General features: G+C 42.0%; 1 protein-coding gene across 1 annotated transcript in view; it reads left to right on the forward strand.

The window, feature by feature from the left end:
* GRIP1 (glutamate receptor interacting protein 1) overlaps nt 1-27,842 on the forward strand; it is a 212,623-nt gene that overhangs the window by 177,722 nt on the left and 7,059 nt on the right. Inside the window, exons 14-22 of the mRNA XM_088522924.1 lie at nt 11,227-11,296; nt 11,536-11,681; nt 16,086-16,230; nt 17,306-17,445; nt 17,617-17,802; nt 21,978-22,137; nt 23,697-23,897; nt 26,146-26,257; nt 26,409-26,453. Of these exons, the coding sequence (XP_088379050.1) occupies nt 11,227-11,296; nt 11,536-11,681; nt 16,086-16,230; nt 17,306-17,445; nt 17,617-17,802; nt 21,978-22,137; nt 23,697-23,897; nt 26,146-26,257; nt 26,409-26,453 (1,205 nt within the window). The remainder of the gene's footprint in view (nt 1-11,226; nt 11,297-11,535; nt 11,682-16,085; nt 16,231-17,305; nt 17,446-17,616; nt 17,803-21,977; nt 22,138-23,696; nt 23,898-26,145; nt 26,258-26,408; nt 26,454-27,842) is intronic.

Raw genomic sequence — 27,842 nt, forward strand, 5'->3', positions numbered from 1 at the left:
CAGAATTTAGCACTCTTTCAAATGCTGCATACCTTCCTCTCTTGCAACTTAATTTATTTTGGTTACTGCTTTATGTTCAGAGGAACATCTAGCTGGTGTTAGCTCTGCTCTTCTGAATAGACTTCAGTATATTTCATATGTAAATTAAATTTTCTTTTATATATTATAATCCCACCACTGAGTTGCATTTAATATATATGAACTGTATCTAACATTGTTTAACTTTTTGTTTGGTTTTAAAGAATTTATACTATTAATGGCAACTTTGCAGATTTTGCTTAGTAAAAGTCTTGATTTGCGTCTTTTCATGCTTGCTTTGCATCACTCTGCTCTGTTCTGTCTAAGCTATACCTTAAATGAAACAGTGTGATTGGAAGAATATGAGTGGTTTTGTATTCATTCTGTCAAATTTTTGTCAGGACATTGTAACACATTATCATGACTTTTATTACTACCAGTATTGTCAGAGAGCTATATGATTTCTTCCTTAAAAAATAAAAAGGAATACTAAGTTTTAACTCAGCAGAGCTTGTGTGACCAGGCTTCAAGCAGAAACGATGCTGAAGAGCAGGTTATTTCACTCTTGAGCTTGATCTGTCTGGGTAAGTGCTAGAGACCTGGTTCGTCATCTTGAAGAGTTTCAAGGCGCAGAGTTAATAGTGAGTGAGAAGGTACTGTCTCAATAAAAACATTGCAGAGAGCACCTGTTTTGTTTCCCATATCCCAAATTTTGTTTGATTTTTGGATGACAAATTTGAGAGGTGACCAAGACAGACACTTTTTGTCAGAAGGGAAATGCAGTCCTCACCTCAGGTTGGTATTTGCTTAATTTTAAGTCCAGGTGTTGTTTAAGCCAGATGTCAAGAGGCAGACATCCTTGAAGTGGAATCTATTTCTTTTTTTGTGTATGTGTTATTTTCCTTGGTAGTAAACACAAAGTTGGCCTGCATGGAATTACAGCCAGGTACTTGTAGGCATATATATCAGTCATATTAACTCAATCACAAAAATTTAGCAGGAAACCTTAGAAAGTAAGGCAGAGGAAAGTCTTATGAGAATTGTTGTAAACCTGGGGCATTGAGTTTTGAGTAGTGAATGTTAGCGCTCTCTCAGTAGAATGGCGTAACCTAGTGATGACTTAAAATAAAAAACGAACTTTTATCATCCTTGGGCCTTCCCTTACCGCTGCAATATCAGTCTAAGATTGACCCGCCAGTATCTACTTGCTCTCAATGCAGAGTCTACTGCATAGTTTGCAGAGAGAAGTGACCCCATATTTCATGATGCAGCTACAATGATTTGCACCCCCAATTATCTGGCTGGAACAATTAAAATATCTCAGGTTTTATAATTAGGTCATTCAAATAGAGCATGGCACAGCAGTATGTGTGTGTGTGCCATTACCTTTCCATAAGAGAACCAGTCCATAGGAGGGGGGATGGCTTTCTAGTACAGTGTTAAATCTCTGTCAATTTATTTGACAGCTGTATTCATTTTAGACCATGTAATATATATATATTTTTAGATCAATTTCTGTGACACTGGCTGCTTACTTGATTGTAAACTAGTATTTTTTAAATACATTAAATGATGTCCAAAAAAATTGCTTACTAATATAGTCTGGTAATAGTAGTTAACAGCTCTTTCTTTGCCTTCCTTCCTTCCTTCCTTCCTTCCTTCCTTCCTTCCTTCCTTCCTTCCTTCCTTCCTTCCTTCCTTCCTTCCTTCCTTCCTTCCTTCCTTCCTTCCTTCCTTCCTTCCTTCCTTCCTTCCTTCCTTCCTTCAGATTCTGATATCCTTACTGTAATGAACTGCAGCACCTTGCTTCAGTAATTTCTCTGAAGCTAATGGGACTACTCAAGGAATAAAAAGCTGTAAAGCTGATAAGAATATCAGAATCTCAAAGCAGGGCCAACTTAGATCTGGGGCCTTTTTCAGTTCAGTTTTGAAAATCTCCAAGCATAGAAGTTGCACAGTCTCTCTGGACTCATGCTCTTTACCTATCCAGCATCTAAGTTACACTATTTTTTAATATCAGCAAATGCTGGAGAAGTATCTCCCACATTCCTTCCCTCACTGCCCCCAATGTGATTCTGTCACCTGGATCCATGAAGTGAAGCTTGTGGATTTTTTGCCTGTTTGTAGTCTTTGCAAGTGCAGGTTTGTTGTTTGATAGGGACAGTTTTCTAATGTTTTTTTTAAAAACAAAAATAACTCAGAAACTGCATGTGAAAATAGAGAGTCGAGGCTGTACCATGTCACTTCCTGTGCTAATTAGTTAGGCTGTATTTTTGTTGACCTGCACAGGCAAGTAGTGCTTTGCCACTGGGACTCTTGCTTCTCTACCCCCCCAAGTAGGGATGGAAGTGGCTGCGTAGCCAAGAGGGCTCTTGTCTTCAGTGCTCCTGCTTCCTTTGGGTTTGGACGGAACTTGCATAATGGATGAGGTGGAGGACTGCAGAAAGCAAGAGAAGGTGATCTCATGGTCAAGATAGTTTAATGTTACCCCAGATAAATTAGTTTTATCCTTTTTGTGCAACAAAGTTATGCTGAGATGCTAGTCATTCCATAGGGGAAGAAAACCAAAATCCACAGGTGGCTGCTTGATTTTCTCAGGAAGCGTTGAGATCCTGGGGTCACATTAGCTGAAATGCTGAGCGTATGCAGCAATAGCTGAAAATGCCAGGAGTCATCATTTGAACATAGATGGCATTATTCATTACAAACTATTGTGAAAAAATAGGGTCTCTAAATTTTCACTCCAATTTGTCCCTGAATGGTCCCATATGTCATTTCTTCATCTGTAAAGTAAGAATAGTAATACTCGGTGTGCTTGTGGGAAACAGAGCCTGTTCACTAATGTTTGTGAAGCAATCTTAGGCTGTGGTGATGTGCAGTATGAAAGCTCAGAAGCTTTCAGTGATTTTCTCTCTGCAACAGAACTCGAGTTGTTGCAGTAAGTATGTCATGAACACTGAACTGCAAGAATAAAACCAAGTGTGGACTACCTGCTTTTTGAAGGTTTGTCAACGTGGGGGCAGGTGGGTTATTTCACACAGCGTTGTTTGCTGCCTAGGCTTTCTTTTGTGAGATCCAGTAGCACAGAGTAACCAACAAAAAACTGCAGGTTCACTTTTACTCAGTTTGAAACTGTAGGAAGTCCATGTGTGACGGCTCATATTTTGCAACCATATGGGCTCTCTGGATGTTTCATTTGGTCTGTGAATTGTGGCCACTGATTCTTCTTTATTATAACACCTTTATTGCACTGTTCCCAGAGTCAGTTTGCTTGCACTTGAACTATTGAAACTATAACGGATTGATTTCTGTCATTCTCTTAATTTTTATGAAAGCAGCTTAATAAGAAGGATGCAGAATAACTACCAATAGGACAAGAGGAAATGGCCTTAAGTTGCACCAGGGTGGGTTCAGGTTAGATATTAGGAAAAATTTCTACATGAAAAGAGTGATGAAGCATTGAAACAGGCTGGCCAGGGAAGTGGTGGAGTCACCCTCCCTGGCAGTATTGAAGAAACATGTAGATGAGGCACTTAGGGATGTGGTTTAGCAGGCAGGGTGTTGAGGGGCTTATGGCTGGACTCAATGATCTCAAAGGTCCTTTCCAACCATTATGGTTCTGTGATTCTATGATCTGAGTATCCAGATTTTCAAGTGCGGGCATTTTACTGCAGGTGACACATAACAGCAGAGGCTTAGTTGTAACCCTAAGGGTTAAAACACAGGACTTGATAGAGATTTCATTAGAATTATACTTTAAAATTGTAAGAATATGCTAACTGGCAAGACAAACCTGAATTTTTAGTAAATGACAAAACTCTGTCATATAGTTTAGATGTGTCGCATGTATGAAAGTATGAGAAACAATCTCATGTGAAATGTGAAAAAATGTGAAAATTGTACATCTTGAAGAAAGTTATTTTCTGTTTTCTAAGCTGCAACGTATGTGTTTTTAGAAAGCGTGTTTTTTAGACAAAGTGCTGGAAAGTCTTTATGTCTCTGTCCTCTGGGTTTTCAAGATACTGTGTGTGAAATGCAGATATTTAGCAGCAGTTAAACAGTTCCTTTGTAAATTCAAAAGATTTTTTTGGCCAGGGCACTCAAGATTAACCAGGATCTGTTAGAATATTACTGGAAACATTGCCTTCTAGTTGCTGTAGGAGAAGATCTGGCATTTTCCACCAAGCAGAAGAATCATGAGCTGCTAAAGTTACTGACATCTGATACTGATTGTTGCATCAGATCTTCAGTACAACAAATGAAATTGAATGTGGAAAAAAGGACAGGCCCCCTGGGAGAAATACAGGAACGTAGTCAGGGAGTGCAGAGATGCGACAAGGAAAGCTAAGGCACGTCTGGAAGGCAAGCTGGCAAGGGACGTTAAAAATAACAAAAAAAAATTCTTCAAATACATTAACAGCAAAAGGAAGATCAGGGAGAACGTGGGTCCGCTGGAGGACGGGATGGGCACCTTGGTTACAAATAACACAGAAAAAGCAGAGTTGCTCAATGCCTTCTTTGCTTCGGTGTTTACCAAGGGCAGCCCTTTAGAGCCCCAGGCCCTAGAGGCAAGAGAAGAAGCGGGTGGAGAGGAAGACTTGCCCTGGGTAGAGGAAGATTGGGTCAGAGAGCACCTAAGGAACCTCGATACCCACAAATCCATGGGCCCTGATGGGATGCACCCCAGAGTGCTGCGGGAGCTGGCAGATGCCATAGCTAAGCCGCTCTCCATCATCTTTGAAAGATCCTGGAGAACGGGGGAGGTGCCGGAAGACTGGAAGAAGGCCAATGTCACGCCAGTCTTCAAAAAAGGCAAGAAGGAGGACCCAGGCAACTACAGGCCAGTCAGCCTCACCTCCGTCCCCGGAAAAGTGATGGAACGGCTCATACTGGCCGTTGTCTCCAGGCACATGGAGGACAAGAAGGTGCTCAAGAGTAGTCAGCATGGATTCACCAAGGGAAAATCTTGCCTGACTAACCTGATAGCCTTCTATGATGAAATGACCGGCTGGATAGACGAGGGGAGAGCGGTGGATGTCGTCTATCTCGACTTCACCAAGGCTTTTGACACCGTCCCTCACAACATCCTCCTGGGCAAGCTCCGGAAGTGTGGGATAGATGAGTGGACAGTGAGATGGATTAGGAACTGGCTGGATGGCAGGGCCCAGAGAGTGGTGATCAGCGGTGCAGAGTCTAGTTGGAGGCCTGTGGCTAGTGGGGTCCCCCAGGGGTCAGTCCTTGGTCCAGTCCTGTTCAATTTATTCATCAATGACCTGGATGAAGGCACAGAGTGCTCCCTCAGCAAGTTTGCTGATGATACCAAACTGGGAGGAGTAGCCGATACCCCAGAGGGCTGTGCTGCCATCCAGAGGGACCTGGACAGACTGGACAACTGGGCGGTGAAAAACCTCATGCAGTTCAACAAGGCCAAGTGCAAGGTCCTGCACCTGGGGAGGAATAACCCCAGACACCAGTACAGGCTGGGGACTGAGCTTGTGGAGAGCAGCTCTGCGGAGAAAGACCTGGGTGTCATGGTGGACGACAAGTTGACCATGAGGCAGCAGTGTGCCCTCGTGGCCAAAAAGGCCAATGGGATCCTGGGCTGCATTAAGAAGAGCGTCTCCAGCAGGTCGAGGGAGGTGATCCTGCCCCTCTACTCAGCCCTGGTGAGGCCGCATCTGGAGTACTGTGTCCAGTTCTGGGCTCCACAGTACAAGAGGGATGTGGAGCTGCTGGAGAGAGTCCAGCGCAGGGCCACAAGGATGATCAGGGGCCTGGAACATCTGCCCTATGAGGAGAGGCTGAGGGAGCTGGGCCTGTTCAGCCTGGAGAAGAGAAGGCTGAGAGGGGATCTAATCAGTGTATATAAATACCTCAAGGGAGGGAGTGCAGAGGACGGTCATGGTATCTTTTCAGTGGTGGCCACTGATAGGACTAGAGGAAATGGCCGGAAACTGAAACACCAAAAATTCCATAGGAACTTAAGGAAAAATTTCTTAACAGTGAGGGTGACAGAGCACTGGAACAGGCTGCCCAGAGAGGTTGTGGAGTCTCCTTCTCTGGAGATCTTCAAAACCCGCTTGGATGCAGTCCTGTGCCACGTGCTTTAGGTGTCCCTGCGTATGCAGGGGGGTTGGACTAGATGATCTCTAGAGGTCCCTTCCAACCCTAAGCATTCTATGATTCTATGATTCTATGAAATGCATGAAACTTCTCAAAACATAGTGCTAAATGAAGCTGCTCCAAGAAGTATTCTTCTGGAAGCAATCAGTCCTTATCATCTTCTCCCTGTGGTTTTCTGGGGTAGTGAACTGATTCCCTTACAGCCAAGAGTTAAGCAAAATTGCTGAGTGGCATTGTCAATGGCTAGCTGAGCTGTCTCATAGAAATATGTCAGATGTCTCTGCATAAATCATTAAATTATTGCAACGACTGGCATTATAGAGCAGAGATGCCTTTTAACCATGATGGATAAATAGCAAGTGGAAGGTTCTGTCGAATATCTCCTGAAAGAGATGTGCAAGAAGAAGATTGCACATCCTCTCCAGATTTGAGTAATCTGTTGCTGGCATTGCAGTGGGTCCCGTATGTCTCTCCAGTAGAGAGTAGGGAAAAGTCCACGGTGCTTAAGGCTCTGCACTAGTATGGAGGGGCAATTTCTCATCAAAAGGACCACCAGTTTATTTCAGAGGGAACAGTGGGTGACGTTGAAGCAAGCATCCATGCCATGTGAACCACATCTGTGCAGATGTGCTAACATCCTAACAACCCGTATGCCTAGCAACCACTCTGTTTCTCAGTTATCTGCAGCATAGGGGCTCGAATAAGGGATGTTACAGAGAGGCTCCCAAGGCTTGTCCAGAAGTCTGACTATTACCCCCTGGTACTGTTTCATGTGGGCACTAATGATGCCATGAGGGAGACTGAGGGATATCAAGCGAGATTTTAGAGCCCTAAGGATGACTGTCAAAGGTACGGGCGCCCGGGTAGTGTTCTACTCTATCCTACCAACAAGGGGAATGGATTCAAGGCGGAGAAGGCGGATATGGCAGATTAACAACTGGCTGTGCGCTGGGCTTGGCAACAGGGTTTTGGCTTCTATGACCATGGGACTCTGTTTTATGGCCAGCAGCTAGTGGGGAATGATGGGAACCACTGCAGCAAGAGGGGCACACGTCTCTGCCAAAAGGCTGGCCAACCTGGTTAGGAGGGCTTTAAACTAGGCAAGAAGGGAGAAGGATAGTGTCACACAGAGAGGGCGATCAGTACCACACAGCTAAAGTCAAATGGCATCCAGAGGGAGTATAGTAGTGGGGAAGTGAGGATAGGATATGATTATAGAGGGTCCTCTTTCACCCCTCCTGGGAAACCTGCAGGCTCGGTTACTTCCCTGAAATGCCTGTATTCCAGTGCGCGAAGCATGGGGAATAAGCAGGACGAACTGGAGATCTGTGTGCGGTCCCAGCGTCACGATCTCATTGGAATCAGAGAGACATGGTGGGATAGCTCGCATGACTGGAGCGCTGCCATGGAAGACTATGTGCTTTTTAGGAAGGACAGGCTGGGAAGGCGAGGTGGTGGAGTTGCTCTTTATGTGAGAGAGCAACTGGAATGCAGGAGCTCAACCTGGGAGTGGATGATGAGCGAGTTGAGAGCTGGTGGGTAAGGGTTAAAGGGCAGGCTAATGTGGGAGACACTGTGGTGGGTGTCTGCTACAGGCCCCCTGACCAGGATGAGGACGTTGATGAGGCCTTCTATAGTCAGCTGGATGTTGCCTCTCAGTCACAGGCCCTGGTTCTCATGAGGGACTTCAACTACCCCAACATCGACTGGAAGGACAACACAGCCAGGCACAAACAGCCCTGGAGGTTCCTGCAGTGCGTTGATGATAACTTTTTGACACAGGTTGTGGAGGAGCCAATGAGGAGAGGTGGACTACTGGACCGCCTGCTAACAAATAGAGAGGGACTTGTAGGAGATGTGAAGGTGGGGGGTAGCCTCAGCTGCAGTGACCACAAGTTGGTGGAGTTCAGGATCCAACAAGGAGGTGGCAGGGCTGTAAGTAGCCTTGCAACAATGGACTTCAGGAGGGCCAACTTCTACTACATCTGCCCTTTGAGGAGAGGCTGAGGGAGCTGGACCTGTTCAGCCTGGAGAAGAGAAGGCTGAGAGGGGATCTAATCAGTGTCTATAAGTACCTCAAGGGAGGGAGTGAAGAGGATGGTGCTGGTCTCATTTCAGTGGTGGCCACCGACAGAACTGGAGGAAAGGGCCACAAACTGAAGCACCGAAAGTTCCACAGGAACTTAAGGAAAAATTTCTTAACAGTGAGGGTGACAGAGCACTGGAACAGGCTGCCCAGAGAGGTTGTGGAGTCTCCTTCTCTGGAGATCTTCAAAACCCGCTTGAATGCAGTCCTGTGCCACGTGCTTTAGGTGACCCTGCGTGTGCAGGGGAGTTGGACTAGATGATCTCTAGAGGTCCCTTCCAACCTTAAGCATTCTATGATTCTATGATTCTATGAACCATGGACTTCAGGAGGGCCAACTTTAGCCTCTTCAGAGACCTCCTCGGAAGAATCCCATGGGCTAGAGCTCTAGAAGGTAGGGGGGCCCAAGAGAGCTGGTTAGTTTTCAAGCAGCGCTTCCTCCATGCCCAGCAACAGTGCATCCCTGTGTGTAGGAAGGCGGGCAGAGGGGGCAGGAGACCTGCGTCGATGAGCAGGGAGCTTGTGGCAATACTCAAGTAGAAGAAGGCGGTATATAGAATGTGGAAAAAAGCACCAGCCCCCTGGGAGAAATACAGGAATGTTGTCAGGGAATGCAGAGATGTGAAAAGGAAAGCTAGGGCACATTTGGAATGAAATCTGGCAAGGGATGTTAAAATAGCAAGAAAAACTTCTTCAAATATATTAACAGCAAAAGGAAGATCAGGGAAAACATGGGTCCACTGGTGAACGGGATGGGCACTCTGGTTACGAATAACACAGAAAAAGCAGAGTTGCTGAATGCCTTCTTTGCTTCGGTGTTTACCAAGGGCAGCCGTTTAGAGTCCCAGGCCCTAGGGACAAGAGTAAGCCTGGAGAGAGGAGGACTTGCCCTGGGTAGGGGAAGATTGGGTCAGAGAGCACCTAAGGAAACTCGATACCCACAAATCCATGGGCCCTGATGGGATGCACCCCAGAGTGCTGCGGGAGCTGGCAGAGGTCATAGCTAAGCCGCTCTCTATCATCTTTGAAAGATCCTGGAGAATGGGGGAGGTGCCAGAAGACTGGAATAAAGCCAATGTCATGCCAGTCTTCAAAAAAGGCAAGAAGGAGGACCCAGGCACCTACAGGCCAGTGAGTCTCACCTCTGTCCCTGGAAAAGTGATGGAATGGCTCATACTGGCTGTTGTATCCAGGCACATGGAGGACAAGAAGGTGCTCAAAATAGTCAGCATGGATTCACCAAGGGGAAATCTTGCTTGACTAACCTGATAGCCTTCTACGATGGAATGACTAGCTGGATAGATGAGAGGAGAGCGGTAGATGTCGTCTATCTCGACTTCACCAAGGCTTTTGACACCATCCCTCACAACATCCTCCTGGGCAAGCTCTGGAAGTGTGGGATAGATGAGTGGACAGTGAGGTGGATCAGGAAGTGGCTGGATGGCAGGGCCCAGAGAGTGGTGATCAGCGGTTGGAGGCTTGTAGGTAGCAGTGTCCCCCAGGGGTCAGTCCCTGGTCCAGTCTTGTTCAATTTATTCATAAATGACCTGGATTGGTCAGGGGCTCCCTCAGCAAGTTTGCTGATGATACCAAACTAGGAGGAGTAGCTGCGCTGCCATCCAGAGGGACCTGGACAGACTGGACAACTGGGCGGTGAAAAACCTCATGCAATTCAACAGGGCCAAGTGCAAGGTCCTGCACCTGGGGAGGAATAACCCCAGACACCAGTACGGGCTGGAGACTGACCTTCTGGAGAGCAGCTCTGCAGAGAAGGCCCTGGGTGTCATGGTGGACAACAAGTTGACCATGAGGCAGCAGTGTGTCCTCGTGGCCAAGAAGGCCAATGGGATCCTGGGGTGCGTTAAGAAGAGCGTCTCCAGCAGGTCGAGTGAGGTGATCCTACCCCTCTACTCAGCCCTGGTGAGGCCACATCTGGAGTATTGTGTCCAGTTCTGGGCCCCACAGTACAAGAGGGATGTGGAACTGCTGGAGAGAGTCCAGTGCAGGGCTACAAGGATGATCAGGGGCCTGGAACATCTGCCCTATGAGGAGAGACTGAGGGAGCTGGGCCTCTTCAGCCTGGAGAACAGAAGGCTGAGAGGAGACCTGATCAGTGTCTATAAATACCTCAAGGGAGGCAGTGTGGAGGATGGTGCTGGCTTCTTTTCAGTGGTGGTCACTGATAGAACTAGAGGGAACGGCCACAAACTGAAACATGAGAAGTTCCACAGGAACTTAAGGAAAAATTTCTTGACAGTGAGGGTGCCGGAGCACTGGAACAGGCTGCCCAGAGAGGTTGTGGAGTCTCCTTCTCTGGAGATCTTCAAAACCCACTTGGATGCAGTTCTGTGCCACGTGGTCTAGGTGACCCTGCGTGTTCAGGGGGGTTGGACTAGATGACCTCTAGAGGTCCCTTCCAACCTTAAGCATTCTATGATTCTATGATCTCATTTGTTGTAGAGTAGGTGTCTCCTTTCTCACCCTGTAAGAACTATCTTCTTACTTCTGTCTTAAGTACTAGAGACAGGGGTGAATGAAAAGGATTTGGTCTCCTCAGTAGAAATGTGGCCAGAACATCTCTGTTGGTCAGGGCTGTGGAAGATGTTTTATGTTTGACAGAAGCTCCACATCAGTAGTTGTACTGAAAGTTTCTTCCTACAAAAGTCTTCCCATTTGTGTTGTGCCTACACAACATATTATTATGTATCACTGCAGTTGTACCATGATGCCTTTGCATGGTTCAGTCCTGGCCTAACTCAGAACACAAACATGTCAGGTTGGATTAATTTTGCAACAGTCACCTTAACTCTAGCGTTTTTTAATTTTGAGGTGTTTAAAAACTTACAGCTTTTAATTGTTTGTTTTATTTATGTATGTTTAATGTAGGGAGGAAGAAATAGAATACAGATATATGTGTATGAAATATTGATTCGCTTACATAATTAGTGCATGTGAATATATACAAATAAAAACAGATACTTGTGTATTCTTTATTGCAGCTCCATCCAGTAGAAAACCAGGGGACCCTCTGGTTATCTCCGATATCAAGAAAGGAAGTGTTGCTCACAGGTGAGACATCCAAGCTTCCGGGAGAAATGTGTTTTCCATCGTATAGCCAGTGAGACTCAGCTGAAACTGAGGGAGCTTGAAGGAGACCTTTATTTTGTGCACACTGGTTACAGGTGACATAGTCACCAATGAAGAAACCGTTTAGAAAAATCTGCCTAAGTTGTACGATAATATCTTCTGAAATATGTTGCTTTAATAACTTGATAGTATTTCATATAAGCCTGTTTGTATGTTCACAGAACTGGGACCCTAGAACTGGGCGATAAGTTGCTTGCAATCGATAACATTCGGCTTGACAATTGCTCAATGGAAGATGCTGTCCAGATCCTTCAACACTGTGAGGACCTTGTAAAGCTAAAGATCCGCAAAGATGAAGATAATTCTGGTATTAGCAATGAGCCTATTGCAAATTATGTGTATTTTCAAGATTTTTTTAGGATATAGTGTTATTCTTTTGCATTTAGGGAAATGGTTTTATTAAACATTCCTGATTTTCATAATGCTAATTAAAAAATGTCAATGTAAAAAAAAAAAGGGAGGTTTAATTTTTGAGATTATCTCAGTGGCTGTCTTGCCTTCAAGAGCAGTGCTGCAAAAGGAGGTCTTTTGTATTTCAGAAAGGCAGGTTCGCTGCAGATGTAGCCACGTAAGATTGATCTTTCTCTTGAAAGCATATTGAAGTGTTCTCTGCTTTTAAGATTGGAATCATGGATAGCAATCATATAAATGATATGATTATAATCATATAAACTTTACTTCAGTATGACTGTTCACATGTGTAAAGGTAAGTAGTACTTTACATGCTGTGCTGGATAGCTGATAGGGGAGAAATATATGATTAGCCTAACGGATTCACTGAAGCTGCTATCATTTTGCACACTTATAACTATCAATATTCCTTTTTATTCCTTTATTCCTTTTAATACTAATTTTATTTCTTTTGATAGCAATTTTATGGAATACATAGGAGAAAAATTTTACCTGAAGATAATAAAGCAATTTCTGTTATGCAAGAAAGGAAGTCCAATAATTATAACTGCCATTATTACTGCTATTTATATTATGGTACTACATAAAGGCATGAACTATGGATTCACTTGTCTTTCTTAAGTTCTACACAGTCTCACAGTAAAGAGACACTGCCTTTTGCAACTTATTATTTAAGAAGATTAATCAAGTATAACTGTTGAAATGGTGCTTAGAATTGGACTCAGATGCTTTTAATTGATAGAAATCTTTTCTACTTCTGAAGGCAAACAGAAAATATCTCCTCAGTATAATCAACACAAGGCAAAGGAGGACGCATCTAGCACCTTGTGAAAATTAGCTTTCAGAGATAGTTTTTATCCAGCAAGGTGAATGGTTATTGTGGGCTTGGATGTTGTAGCTAGGTCCCAGCAGGTGAGGAGGAGGAAGTTCTCAACTCACAGTCCTTCCAGGACAGCTTTTGTTTCCCTTGAAGTTGGTACATATTTTCTGTTATCTCCACTGAAATGTGGATTTTAGTCTTTATCCCCGTGGAAGACATCTTTGACCTCTTAGGTACTGCACACCAGGGTAGATATAGTGCAGATTTTAGTCTGTGTGGGATTCTTATTCCATGGAATACAAATGAGTATTACTTATTTTATGGTTACAGTATATATGTGTCAGTATCCATGTATCAGGATTCTTATACAAGCTCAGTGTCTTAATCCGGAGAGGACTGATGTATCTGAGCGTATTCATTTCAGCTAATCATGGACCCATTAAAGAATATTCTCTGTACAAATGGTTCTTATAACAGTTCAGTAACTATCAAAGGATAATTAAAAATGTTTAAAGCAGATTTCAAACATTTGAGGTCTAAAATGAAAGTGTCCCTTGAAACGATTTAAAAAATAAAAATTAAAAAGAGCGGCAAAGCGGTAGCAAAGGTGTGCAAAAAGTGCACTTCATTTAAAATCAGTTTTAATTGTATTTGCCACTTTTGAATGCCTGACTGATTTTTCTCACAAAAAGAGCAACTGTGCTTCTCTAATGGCACAAACCATTAATAAATTCCCTGAGAACAGAAAAGCGTGATGCTATCAGATGGATAGGCATGGAGCACTCCAAAACAACTTCTAATTACAGAATGCGATTAAGATTTTAACTTTTTTAACCTCTCATGACATGCATTGAAAAGGGCAGGGCAGGGAGGAAGGCTGTCTGCCTCCCTCTCTCTCCATCTGTCAAACTCTTTCTTTTGATATTTATTTTAATGCATTTTGAGCTGCTTCTAGCTCTTCCTTCTGTTTTTCTTTCCTCTGCGCTCTCTCCTTTTCCTTGATGTGCCAGACAGTTGTCCATAGTTCAAAGCCCTGTTCCTCATAGCCAAACCTGCAAGCAGACTCAGGGACAGAGTAATACATGTCAAGGGCTCCCCTGAGCTCTGCACTTTGGTCTGTATTGATGACCTATTCTGAAAAGCAAGAGAGCAATAGGCAGAACAGACACACTTCAGCACAGAGAATCTACTTTTGTTTAATGTGGCTTCAAAGAATTATCCACATTTGCACTACTATGAGAAAGATTTTTAAAAAAGGAAAATATTACAAAACACGAGACTCTAAAACATATGATAACTGGTTACATGCCTTCCACAGGTGGAAATAATGTTTTCAGCAGAAAGTACAATTCTCCTTTTTTTTTTCTTTTTCCTGACAGCTTCCCATTCTGAGGCTGATTTTATCTCCTGATTAACCTAATGGCTGCCACCCTTTTTAAAATAACTGAATTCTTAGCTCTCTAAGCAAAGAAAGCTCTCTAAGCTCTAGCAAAACTAGTTTTCATTTGAATTCAGTCCACATGTGTTCTTGAACATCAAGCCTTCCTGCTGCCTGGCAAAAGGGCTGAAGATGTGTAGCAATTTGACATTTGTTGCATTCTATCATTAATTTTGTTAACTAGAGCTGCCCAGAAGAAGCACATAATGTAGCAGTCTCCTTTTCAGTCATTCACTGAGATCTATGAACGTTCAACATTAATGTGGCAAGGCTGCTGCATGATTAATATCTTCGTATTCCCTTACAGCTGATAACAGAGAAGCCTCAGGATTGTGTCGACACTTAGCAAATACCAGCTATTGCATTTTCGATTAGTTTGGTCATTTACTTTCATTCATTCTGTTAAGTGCTGAAGTGTCTGTATGCCACAGTTGTCTATGTAAATATTATCAATGTGAGATGTCGAAGAATTTGTCGTTGATCCATAATTGGTTTGATAGGCAACCAAGAACTGCCACTTTATCTGCTGTACTGTGGCAACTTCTTTGCTACCCTACTGTATGTATAGCAGGGTCTGGGCATTTTTTGGAAATAGCACATCAGAAAAAGCATAGTTTGTGTTGAGGGCCAAGACCTGTTGATAATGTCCCAAGTAGGAACCCAAGGCCAACATGAGATGGCAAAGACCTTGTGTTCCTTGCTGAATGAATACTGCCAATTCTTCTTCTCTCCTTTAATAGTAAATGTCTATGATTTCTTCTATGTGGATAGCAAGTAGGAAATAGGAGGGAGCAGGGCTGGGTGGAAGCTATAAATTTAAGTTTGCTGCAGTTTGGAAAGGGAGAAAATAGCTTAAAAGTTAGTTTAGCATAGTTCCCCTGCTGTGCTAAATTACCATGTTCAACATTAGAAGAAAGCAACTCTTTAAACCTTTCCGGGTGATGCAGGTTTCTTTTTTTCCTTTTAAAATTGTACTTTCTACTTGAGCAAAATTGGGAGCATTTAGATTATTCCTTACTGGTCTCAGTTTAGTGCTAATAGCATTTCCTGAATAGTCATCCTAGATCTTTTCCACACGCATTGAGCCGTTCGTAATGTCACTACCCAAAGATCTAGGAAAAGTTGCCTGCCAGGCTGGATACCATGGCTGAATACCAATATCATAAGATGGGCAAGGAAGCATTTATTATTTTGATCTGAGGAGAAAGCTGACATTTATAACTTTAAAATACTCTCTCACAACTAGAAGCTGTTACAGTTAGTTGCTCTCCTACTGTGATACTTTTAGGTAATATGTAAAGAACATGCACTATATTAATTAATTTTGCTGTAACATCTGCTGAAGTATTGTTTAAGAAAAGTAAATTGCATTTAGCTTAGCTATTCATGCATTCTTCTCCATTTCTGGTGGCTATTTGGTGAGACCAAGATTTGACAATAATGCAAACAAGATCAAAGTTAATGCAGTTATTGTTTGCAGTTATCATTTAGCTTAGTTGATAAGCATAAAATTCAGAAGCCATTTTGGATTCATCTGTTAGGAAAACTCAAAACTTGTCCATCAGAAACATGGGGTATATTCCATTTTTTTCCACGTTATTTTGAGTAAGCTTCTTCTTGAAACTTCCAAATTCTCTTTGGCTTCAAATGCCATCCATTCAAATCAAGGAACAGAAGAATAGTTGTATTTATACAACAGTTGTGACATCTCTTCTGTAATAAAATATCCTGAGTTACATTTTAATGGCAAGTAAGCTATCAAGATTTAAAACAAAATAAAATTCAGTCCTACTAGAGTAAGGGGAATTTTGCTATTGATTTCAATATAATCAGGTTTTGTCAACAGAAAGAGATTACCTGAGAGATTTGGTTTTGAACAAAAACCAGTGATTATGATTAAGTATATGATATGATTGAGAAGTATATCTGAAATGTAATCCTTTGAAAACGTGGTTTGATTAGCCGTCACTAGTCTGAATGTGTTATTTTTTTATTCCCTCTTTCATAAGAAACCAATTGCATCCCCTTGGCATTTATTGCAGATGAACAGGAGAGCTCTGGAGCAATTATTTATACTGTTGAGCTCAAGCGCTATGGTGGCCCTCTCGGAATTACAATCTCTGGTACTGAAGAGCCCTTTGATCCCATAATCATTTCCAGCCTTACAAAGGGAGGATTAGCCGAAAGGTAAATTGAAAAACAAATCATTATGAAGAATTCTTTTTGTCATGATCAAGGTTTTCTTTGTTCACATGAGCATATTAACTTTCATGACTTAGCAATATTTTATTTATTTCTACAAATCTGAATTAACTATCTTTTTTTTTCTGTCTTTTTATGATCATTACCAAGTTCAAGAGCATATATTAATAGGATATTCTGAAACATGGTGTACCAAACAGAGCACAGGATTGTGGTACATACTATAACTCACCTAGGAAGGACCAGTCAGCTCACTCACAGGAACATTTTAGCAGCCTTTTAAAATTCTTAGCCTTGTGCAGTAGAATAGGCAAAGAAAGGACTTTAGGTGTTTAAGCTTATCTGAAAACACATATACATTTTTATATACATACCCTTCTCATATACATAAGCTGCATCTATATATGGAATTCCATACACCATAGGATAGCATTACCCAAGGCACAGAGATGTTCCTCATAGTAAATGACGGAATAATGCCAATATTAAGTTGTTGCTATGACCTGTCATTTTTAAATGTATAGTACATATTGCAACAGTTACCTTTAGTGGTGGTTTCAGACAGAATATGCAGAACCCAAAGCATAATAATGTACACAGCCAGGATGAACAGTACATTTACACAGTGTGTTGCTTTTCTTCCATTGATGTGATCCATCCTGAAAGCTATGCCGGTGAAATAGCTGGTTACTTGCTCATATTGCCATTATCTGTTCTGCTGCAAGACTTTTAGAAATACCATATTTATTTCAAAATTTATTTAGCTGTTTGAGATTACACTTAAAAAGTGGGCAGCAATGAATATCATCCATAGGTGATTAACTCAACTGCTGCAGTGAAACAGAAATCTGCATCTACGTGCCTCAGCTCTGCTTTTGTCACTACAACAAAGGGGACTTGCTTTAAACATGGCTAACAATAGAAGTACTCTGTAACACAGCTGTAAACCCAAAACTAAAGGAAGAAAGGGACACTTTCATGCATCCAAATATTTAAAGAAACCGCCCTTGTTGCTTTTTATGCTCCTCTTTTTCACTGTTTTTCATCTCTCTTGCTGTAGGACTGGGGCAATTCACATAGGAGACAGAATCCTAGCAATAAATAGCAGCAGCCTGAAAGGAAAACCTTTGAGTGAAGCCATTCATTTATTACAGATGGCAGGAGAAACTGTTACCTTGAAAATCAAGAAGCAGACAGATGGTGAGTATGGCCAAAGTAGCACAAGTGCTCTTTAAAGAGTGTGTTTCTATATATTAACAAGTATTTAAGCCATTCCTGGATAAAATGTTATGTAAATAGTAACAAGCATGTCCTTCAAACTGTAGCAAAGCTATGACTATCCCCTGGCTTCTTTTTTATAATCCTCTTCAGCAACCAGTCCCAAGAAATTTTCTGTCCCTGGTCACATCAATGAACTGAGCGATGCTGAAGATGAGACCATGACTGCGCAGAAAGCTGGCAAGCTCTCAGACCTCTATTCCACTACAGTCCCAAGCGTTGACAGCGCAGTAGAGTCATGGGATGGCTCTGGTGTTGACACCAGCTTTGGAAGTCAAGGTACCATCAAGAATATAACCAATGTTTAAAGCAAAAATTACCCCCTTCATGGTTGACCTTCCTGTGCCTTAAATAGAACCTCATCTGTACCAGCTTTAAAGTAATGTGCCAATGTCTCATTACGGCCACACACTTTGCCAGGCAGCATAATTTCTTACACTTGGCTGGCCTCAGATTCATTCTTTTATGACAGTGTGATGTGTTATGAAGCATTTATCAAGACATTACAGGCGTTTGTTAGCTTTACTGACATCTGAATAGCCTAGCCCATAGCTCATCCACAACTAAATGAGTTTATCCTTCAAATGTAGATTAATGCAAGGCAGGGAACATACTGAGGATTTTCATGAATTTGAGCAGTTGATGACCATTTGCAGTAATTTTTAACTGACAACAGAGGAGATGTATTTTAAACTGCTGAAGGGGGAACATCATACGCTGCTTATGATTTGTTAATCTCTTGCCTCTTCCTCATTTCTGAGACATTAATGTGTAATTCTCAGGCCTCAAAAGCCATCCTTCTGTTTAAAGAGATAATTTTAATTAACACTAACTTTTGCACTTCTGTTTGACTCTTGTTTAATAGGATTTTCAAATAATTTCATTTCAGTTCATATAGGATAAAACAGATTTATTTAGACAGCGGGGGATACAGACACCTTGTAATATTCTAGATAACAAGAAAAGTAGCTTCTGATCAGCTTAAGTTCTTTATTTAGCTCTTTTAAAAATTATTATTTCCAAAGTAATACAGGTGTGCCCAGTACCTTGTAGATGTTTGACAGATGGATATTACCTCAGATAGATAATTTTTCCTGCTCGCTCTGGCTTTGTGCCATCTTTCAACTCTATCTTTATCTTTCCACTTCTGTCTGTTGCCTTGTGAGAGCAGGAGCTCGTGGTGGGCTGAGTTGTACATATTAGATACGTACAATTGTATAATTTGTGTTTCACTGGAATTACAGTTGAGATACTAATTTGTCCCGTTTTCTGTTTTAACCCATTTTAGTCTGCTTATCAAAATAAATCATATTAGATTTTCCACTGATTTTTAAAAGCTCTACAGAGAAGTATTGTGGAGAAAGTGCCAGAATTATAGCGTTTTCTTGTGTGAATAGATATTTGGTTGACATTGGATGACATTTGCTAATCTGCTCAGCTCTGGAAATGATTGAGACCTAGAGAACTTTCTTGAATCCCAATCATTCAGACCCAATCATTCAGACCAAAACTAAACCAGTATCCGTCTCAAATGGTCTTTTCTAGCTACTTTAAAAAAGTACATGCCATTTCTATAATATGGCCTGAGTGTAATCAAATTTGTGCCTTATCCCTTGCCATGCTACCAATGTGACCCACATTTCTGCTGAAGTTCATTCTGTGTTGACCTGTCAAGTCTGGCTTCTCTCCAAACCTTTCTTGACATAAGCACAGGCTAAGGAATTTGAAGAGTTTGGGGGATGTTTCTGGAGCACCAGATAATGCTTTATCCTAGTAGTTACTAATGTAATGCTGGTGAGCCATCTTTTCTCTCCCACTTGAATTAACACCACATTTTCCACCCATGCCTTATGTGGCTGCCTTAAAACTGGGAGCCCTCTCCACCTGGCATTCACATTTTCACAACCAAAACCCATCACAGAACTTGTGAGTTAGTATCTGCTGGTTAGCTGGGGAAAAGCACATCCCTCTGTAGTTACCTGGGACTTGAGGGAGGTTCCTATTCATTTATGGAAGTGAATTGCCTCATTAGTGAGGTGATGGTAGTGATATTTGTTAGTCATCAGCAAAATAGAGCATAGAATCATAGAATCATTATGGTTGGAAAAGACCTTCAAGATCATCGAGTCCAACTGTGCATCCTCATCCAACACACACTTCAGAGAACTCCACCTACAGAGACTGGAAAGCGAATGACCCAAGATCAAACAAATGTACAGCAGCTCCAGAGCGCTGGGTTTTGCTTAGCAGAATTCCCCAGCATCAGACTGTAACAAGTCAACCCATATGTTCTTCTGGCACATCCCTTGAAAATCCAGTCTGTGTCAGGCTTAGCTGGACCCAAATTGCACTTAATTAAATATAAGAGTTACTATTGAACTAATATTGAAATTGCTTGTATGATAAAATCACCCAACACTAAATGCTTCAGCTGCCAGGGCTGCCTCATGGTGCTTACACAGCATTGAAACACTTGGAAAGGGCTGATAGAGAAATTGCTTTCCCCAAAGGGAACCTTCTAAGGGAGCCAGACCTTTCCTCATCTCTTAGAGCCCTGGGAAAAAGCCCAGGGATGGCAGTAGCTCTGCTAAGAGCAAGTCCCTCTTTCATTCCCGTGTTGACCTGTTGCAGGACAGAGCAGCCAAGCAGGGCAGTGCAGGGCTGTGACTGTGGGGACACGAGTCCTGTTGCGGGATTAATCCTGTTAATGCTCCCTCAAGGGTCTCTGCCCCATGCTGGCATTTGCGTCCAGGTAGTCATATGAATAAGTAGCATTTTGCACAGTCTCTTCAGTGAGAGCAGGAACTCTGTGCCATGCACATCCCACATATCCCTCAGAGCCTCATTGAGAGCCTCGTGGAGCTGCAGCCCTGCTCAAACTTTGCATCTGCTGTCATGGCTAGATTGCAGCTCTTGAAAGGCAAGAGTCCTCGTCTCAGATTTGTTACATGCCTGTTGGAAAAGAGCAACTGGCTACTGGCAAAATCCTTCACGTGTATATACTGCACTTACTTCAATAGCATGCTGCCGTGTTGCAGAGCCAGAGTGATGCTCATGTGTGTCAGTGCCACGCTAGCTTGCACTGCTTGTGAAGTGCTGCTGAAAGGAAAGCTGCATTAGGAATGCCAGCAATCCAGCAAAAGCAGAGGTAACTTACACTGTTTCTGCCATTGGCATTTTAAACTGAATCCCCATGATCTAATTATTTTTAAAGGTTGACTTAAACTATTTAGATAGGACCTTTTATTATCTGATTGTAACAGAAGCAGCGAGTTTCAATCATGTTTAAAAGTGCAGAGATAGCTCTACTTGTTAGAATTAACATTTTATGCTGTTACTTCAGTCAAGGGACGAAACAGATTAGTCTGATAATGTGCCAGGACATGTTTTGCTGCTGCTCTTCCATTTCCCTTACAAAACAGAAGATGCTCTATGCAGTTACATTTGGTTTGTGCAACAGTGCACCTTACACATGGTTTCTTACAGAAAACTGGTCACATTTTGCTTCATTTAGGAGAAATATAATGGAACATTAAACTCACACCCAGTTCTGCAACCTAGAAGACTTGTCTAGTGCAAGGATCACAAAGAGTGCCTCCCTCGCATATCCTCTTGAATAGAGTGATGAATAAACTTTGGATGCAGAGGATGCTCACCCCCATCTCCTGGTCATCTCAATGACCTAACGCCCAAAGCCCGCTTGGCCACGATGCAGCTGAGCTTCCATCGAGAAATGCCACAAGGCACGGATGATAGTCAAAAAAAAAAAAAAAGTATATCTTGGATTAGAAGTGTTATGTTTTGACACGTGGAACTGTCACTCTTTCAAACTGTCTCTGCATCAGACCTCAGGCTTCGAGAGGAGATGCTCACTTGGCCCAGCAGAGCACTGCGCTCCCTGCAGACGTCCCCTGCATCATCTCCGTGCTTTTGCATGGTTGAGGCCAGTTATTTGGATATTCTTGCTCCTGACCTATATCAAGATGACTGTGTCATTGCAAAGTTGTTTTTCTTTGACTATTATATGACATTAGTTTTTAGCTGCACTGCTCCCAAATTTACATAAGTCACCAAGAGGCAGAAAGAACTTTGTTGTTAGTCACCTAAGAAGTCAAGTTTTCTTTTTTAATATATCCTTGAAAATTCAGTTTTAATAAGTCTGAAGCACATTTGCTTTAATAGATTATGTTTAATTTTGGACATATTAATTTCAACATACACATTTTTTCACTAATACTCAATATATGCTATCAATTTGGAAAAAAAAAATCCCTCAGAGCACAGCCAATTTAGGACATAAGTTAGGTCATTTATTCTTCCAAATACCTGACTGCTCCTGCAACAAAATAACTAGCATGTATGATATACAAGTTCTAGAGAATCCAGCTCTAAAAGTGTGGCTTTCTGTCATTACAACACATACAGTGTCATAAACATGTAATTCATCTTTTTAGGAACCAGCAGCTATCAGGCTTCAGGATACAACTTCAATGCCTATGAATGGAGGAGTCCTAAGCAGAGGGGCAGTTTGTCCCCTCCAAGTAGACCACGAAACCATCCATTTCATGACACAGGTTTGAGTGATGATGAGTGGGACCGATCTACAACAAGTGGGTAAGTTTATGTATAAGTTTCCATTTGCTGGTTTGCAGCTACAGCTGTGCTTCAGAAGCCAACACTTGCTGTCTGTCTTCCTAAGACAGCTGTAACAGCTGTAACAGCTGTTTTAAATACAAGATATATAGCATTTATAGTTTATGAAACATATTAGGGCAGATTAGTGACATTTATGGAAGATTATAATGTCAAAAGCAAGATTTTTATTTATTTGAGTTACTTCAGATTAAAAAACAAGAAGAAGTTATAGCGTATATTTCTGCAAAATAAAGAAACTGAAACTTTCCTTGGATAAACTTCACAAAATGTCTTGTCTAGGCTATAACTGCTTGCCACACATTCCTCCTCGTCTAAAAAGTAAATCTGTAAATCTGCTCATCAGTGAATTTGTCAGGCAAAAGTAGGAGCTTCCATGATGGGAGAAGTCTGGGGATAGTGAAAGCCCCAAATCCTTATTCTAAGGGTCATCCATCAGTAGAACAGTGGTGGAGACTTGGGTAATTCCTGCCAAAGAACAGTTCTTCCTCAGATGAGGGAAGATAGACATCACATTTTAAAAGATTTCAATGCTTTTTGTACTTGTCGTCAGACCATGCAGGCATGTTTGTGCTTCATTAACACCATGTTTTCTTGGTGTAATGGCCCAATGAGCCTGAAATCCCAGTCTGTGATGAATTCAAGTTTAACACTGAAGCAAACCTTTCACATTCCTGTATTGATGTTTTGGGTAAGTGTATCCATAAAGTCTGGTCTACTGGTCTGGAAATGCAAACCACAATGGGGTCAGCTGAGAGTGCTGCTCTTCAGAAGCTGAATGACAAATCCTGTGATCCAGCAGATTGCCCAGTGTTTTTTTTTTCAGCAAAGTCTGGATAGATGTTAGCTGGGAACTGGGCAAGTACCTGGGCTCAGTCCTGACCTTGCTCCTTTGTTCTCTACTGACCAGCAGCACAGCAAAAGTTTTTACAAGCTGAAGTGCACAGTAGGTAATAAAGGAAGTTTATCATAGTTTTCCTCATACTTCCTGTTCTTAGTAAGTTAATGTCTTTAATTCTACAGCAGTATTTTCATCCACTGTTCACCTCTGTGTTTAGCTTCTCAGACAAGATGCAGCCATAGATTCCAAAACACTAACTGTTTTGGAGGTGCATAAGATATAGGCTGAAAGTGTTCATTAGAAATGAACCAGGAAGCTAAATGATAAAATACACAGTTTTCTGAAAATAAATGCATGTACTCTACCACAATTTAAAGCAAAATTCGGTAAAAAGAATGCCCATTAAAGGGTTTTCTCCTGCTTCCCAATATGATCACACTTGAGATGCACAACAAAAATGAAAGTGGTGCTGAATTGAATACAGTATCTGTCTGTAAAATGGATTACACAACTGATGGTGCTGCTATACCAAGTGCTGGTGTATTTGAGAAGGGCTTGCCTGTTCCTGCAACCTGTCAGAGGGATCTCCTCAGAACTGTCTCTTCTCTGCCTCCAGCTAAGCACTCAGTCTTCTTCTCTAGCACTAAAAAGTAATTTTTCTTACCTTTATTTTGTGTAGCACAGCCTCCAAGAATATGTGGCAACAGAAAGAGACTGAGCCATTGGGAGAGACTCAAGAAAACCATTTAAAGCAAGCTTCTGTAGAGAGATCAGGGGGAGAGAGCATCAGGAGCGTGAAGAAAGAAGGCAAGCAGTGGAAAAGTGCCACTGGCGGGCAAAGGAAAGGTGGGGGACAGCTGGAAGAGTGGAATACCTCCAGGTAGGCAAACCTAGAGTGCACAGGAGCAACACCTCCTGGGACAGGCTGAGGGAAGGAGAGAAAGGGGGAAAAATGGAATAAGGTACAGAAAATACATAACTAACAGGCTGAAGGACATTTCAATTGCCAAGTATTTGGTTCCTTCAAGAATTGGAGGGAAATTCGCCTAATAATTTCAACAGGAGCTAGAAGCTCCTTTCCTCAGGGCCATATTCTCATAGTGGCATAAGATGATAGTGGAAGGTCCCGTTTTATAACCAACAGCAAACAACACTCATCTGGCTAAGGGGATTTGAGCCATCCTTTCCATTGAAGTTGAAAGACTGCCCAGTTGCAAACCCCAAAGCCCAAATCCTAGAGCATGCTATAGTATCCTAGTGAAAAAAGTGGATTCAGCCTCTCTCATACAATAAGAATGAAATCATGGTCCTTATAACTCTAAATCAGCCCAAAACTCCCTTAGCGGTTTTGTGAAAATTTCTGATGGCCAAGTATATTCGCTACAGATCAAACAGAATATTTCACATGAAACGAAATTATGGATCCTCAGCTACAAATTGTTTTATTAATGTGGCTGTAATGAAGATGGAAAAGCCAAACATTTTACACACACAAAGACATGATTTGGAGAAAAGGGGAAAGAAGAGGTGAGGGCAGGAAGAGGAGTTGCTTCAGCTCTGCAGAGGTTGAGACTTACAGTCCACATGCTTTCAGGTTTCACAGGAGTCAGAAGAGGAATGGACTTATCCCAGCAAATCCAACCCTTGCTGCCTCAGAGAATTGCCTCAAATAATCCTGTTCATTAATGAAAGCCCCATTTTATATTATATTTTAATATTAGCATATAGCATACAGAAAAGCATTGAATTAGACAAATGTGTCGATATTCAATATTGGCTGTTAGAGTAACTACCTTGGTTTACTGAAAGAGCTAGTTTCAGAAGCCAAGGATCTTTCTAAAATCCTGTTTTAAATGCTTTCTTATCTTGCCTGTGAGGAATTGCACCTGTGATCTGCGTAGATATTCTCACCATGGCTGTATCTGCTGCGGCATCTTAAAAGACAAGTGGTGCTAGATGGAGAATCGTTGCAGACAGGTCGAAATGGCTGATGGTTGTCTGCCCGACTGACCATAGCTCTAGGAAAGCATCTCTGAGGCAGAGTTTGTGCGTGAGATGCCCTCTGTTGTGCTGGGCAATTCCCCTGTTTAGAAGCTATTTTGTTAGCAGTGTTACATTCCTGCTATTCTCAGCAATATTTTGTCGAACAAGGCCTCGGATGCCTCCCCAATGGTGTTTGCTCTATTTACATGCTGTTAGGCGTAGCTAGCTGCAGTCTGGGGGCAGCTGCTCTGAAGTACCAGCTTGCCTGAAAGGGTAAATCCTCCTACTTTCCTTGCCTCGTCCTTCCCCTTTGCCTTTTTGATCAGCGTCTTCCCCTGCAGCAGCTCTGATGCTTGTGGGAACCATCACTGAGCTGCTTCCCCTTGCTAAGATAGCAAAAAAATCCTGTTCCTCCCTACACGTACACTGTGATGGTATCATGTTGTGTTGTCTCTCTGCAGCCCATAATTGGCATTTTTTATCACATTTCTCTTACTGGGCATCTTGCCTAAGCCTCACTGTCACTAGTGCTTTGTTCAAAGTGCTAATAATAAGGCTTCGAGGCTTTTATGAAATATCAGGGACCTAAGTCTGCATGTGTCCCCAAAAGTTCCTCGATATTTGTGCATAAAGTGCCTGGAACAGTTTATACGATGGCTGTGAGATGGAGTTAAATTGATCATGATAAATACAGCTTAGACTGAAGGAATGAGCTAAAAGTACCAGGATGCTTCTTTGAAGCAGACAAATTTGCAAGATGCTGTTTGCAAAAGTGGGTGCTCTTTGCCTGTTCTGTGGGAGAAATCCGTGAGGTTGAAAGGTGTAATTGCAAATATTTCATTGCACTGAGCAGCTCTGTGCACTGCTACTGCTGGGATCATTAATTTGTACAGAGATGCCCTGCTTTTAACCCAGTAAGAAAAGTATATTAAATTGTTCTTGGAATCCATTTATCTCCCTATGGAATAAGACAGGGCTCAGAGTCCCACTCCACATTTCCCTCCAGCCTTCCCGGCCAGCAGCTCTCCGGCAAGCTGCTCTCTTTCCAATTGCAATCTCTGCCCAGGCACGTGTATAAATTTTATCGTTCATGGCAAAAAAAAAAAAAAATCCATCTCTCTTTTAACCTCTCATTGTAAATCCAGCTTTGCAGGTACCCATGATAACACCGAGGCTGACCAGGAGGAAAATTTCTGGTCTCAGGCTCTGGAGGATTTAGAGACCTGTGGCCAGTCAGGAATTCTGAGGGAACTAGAGGTAGAACAATCTTAACCTTTCTTTCCAATTATAGAGAAATACAATGGTTTTAGTTTGTTTTACATTCATTTTATTTTCTCCTTTTTTTTTTTTAATTTTAATCTGCACTAATCACACCAATTCATTTAAAAGCTTTAACCCCTCTCCACAGGACAAGGCTGACAGGCGTCTGTGTTTGAGAAACATGACTCTCTTGGTACCTACCCTTTACGTTTGTATTTTCGCTTGTGCAGCTGCCTCCCCTGCCCCTAACCAGAGCTATTTTCTTTTGTACCATGTAGCTGAACTTACATAAACCCCCAAGCTTCTGACTTGCAGCTTCTGCTGTGCACACCGCTGAGGCTGCCTGCACAGGCAGCAAATGGCGCAGAGCGTTTTAAGTGCAGCGGTGCATTTCATTCTCTTACAGCCGCTTTACGCAGCTTCCCGTAGCATGTTAGAGGTTGTCTCCTAAACAGAAACTTAATTTAATTAAGGTGAACATAAAAGAAAATCTTCTTTTCAAAAGGCTTAACCATAATCTTACCGCTTGGCCAAAAAAAAAAAAAAAAGAAGATGCCAATGTGAAAAATGTTAATTGTAGAGCCATTTCTTCCCTGTGCAACAAATTTTCACATTTGATCCTGAAGTTAATTGCAGATTTAACCATGCTTCATGTTAGGTCGTGGTGGGGGGAACGGAGAAAGAGTGACTACGAGTCTTTCCTTCTTCTAATCACGTTTTTTCTAAGTTCTTTAATCATAACAATTAAGACTATACTGACACTTAAAGCTGTGAAATGGAAGGTCCTAAAAATATTTTCTTTTATGTTCTTTTAAATTCCTTGGAGCTGCAAAACTGGCAGAATCTCATTTTCATTTTTATGTTATATAAAGTCCTTTAGCAGCCAGGAGGAATGTGAATGGCATAACTGGGTGAAAGTTTTTCCGTTCAAATTAATTGTACATCCTCTGATTTATGGCTTCTGTTTGCATGTATGAGTAGCAAGATGTGATTCTTGTGTATTTGTTACTGCAAACCAGAGAAATGTAGGAGAAGAAATTGATGTTTTACTGGCTTTATTCTCTAGTTATATATGGCAAAGTACTGCAGGCTTCTCTCGCAGTTTTCATTATTCAGAGCACAATAAAAGGATATGGAAATAGATAATTCAGCGTGACCAGAATTCAGTCTTTCCAACATGTTGAATTTTCCTCAGATCTTTGTACAAGTAAAATTCAGAATTGTAGGTGTTACGTCATTTATAGCATCCTCTTATAGCATGAACCACAACTCCGAGGGGAAAGCAAGACTCTCATTCAGGGTGGCAATGCCTCTGTTTTACGCAGTACTATTGCATAGGTGAGGACCATTTCTCACTCTTATTTCAAGGTTTTCGGCCAAATATCAGAGAAAACTATTGTTTGCCAAGTCCTCTTGCTGCTCCTGCTCCATCAGGCAGTGCTACATGTTGTTCCTGAGCCCAAGAAAAACTGTTAGAGCTGCAATATTTTATCTCATGGTGAAGGTAGTGCTGGAGCTGGAGGACTTAGCCATACATGGTTGCCCAAGTCAGAAGCAAATACCTCTTTGCCCATTTTTCTCT

The sequence above is a fragment of the Tinamus guttatus genome, unplaced genomic scaffold (genome assembly GCF_059628265.1).
Source record: "Tinamus guttatus ecotype Peru unplaced genomic scaffold, ASM5962826v1 Tinamus_guttatus_pri_ptg000171l, whole genome shotgun sequence".
Lineage (NCBI taxonomy): Eukaryota > Metazoa > Chordata > Aves > Tinamiformes > Tinamidae > Tinamus > Tinamus guttatus.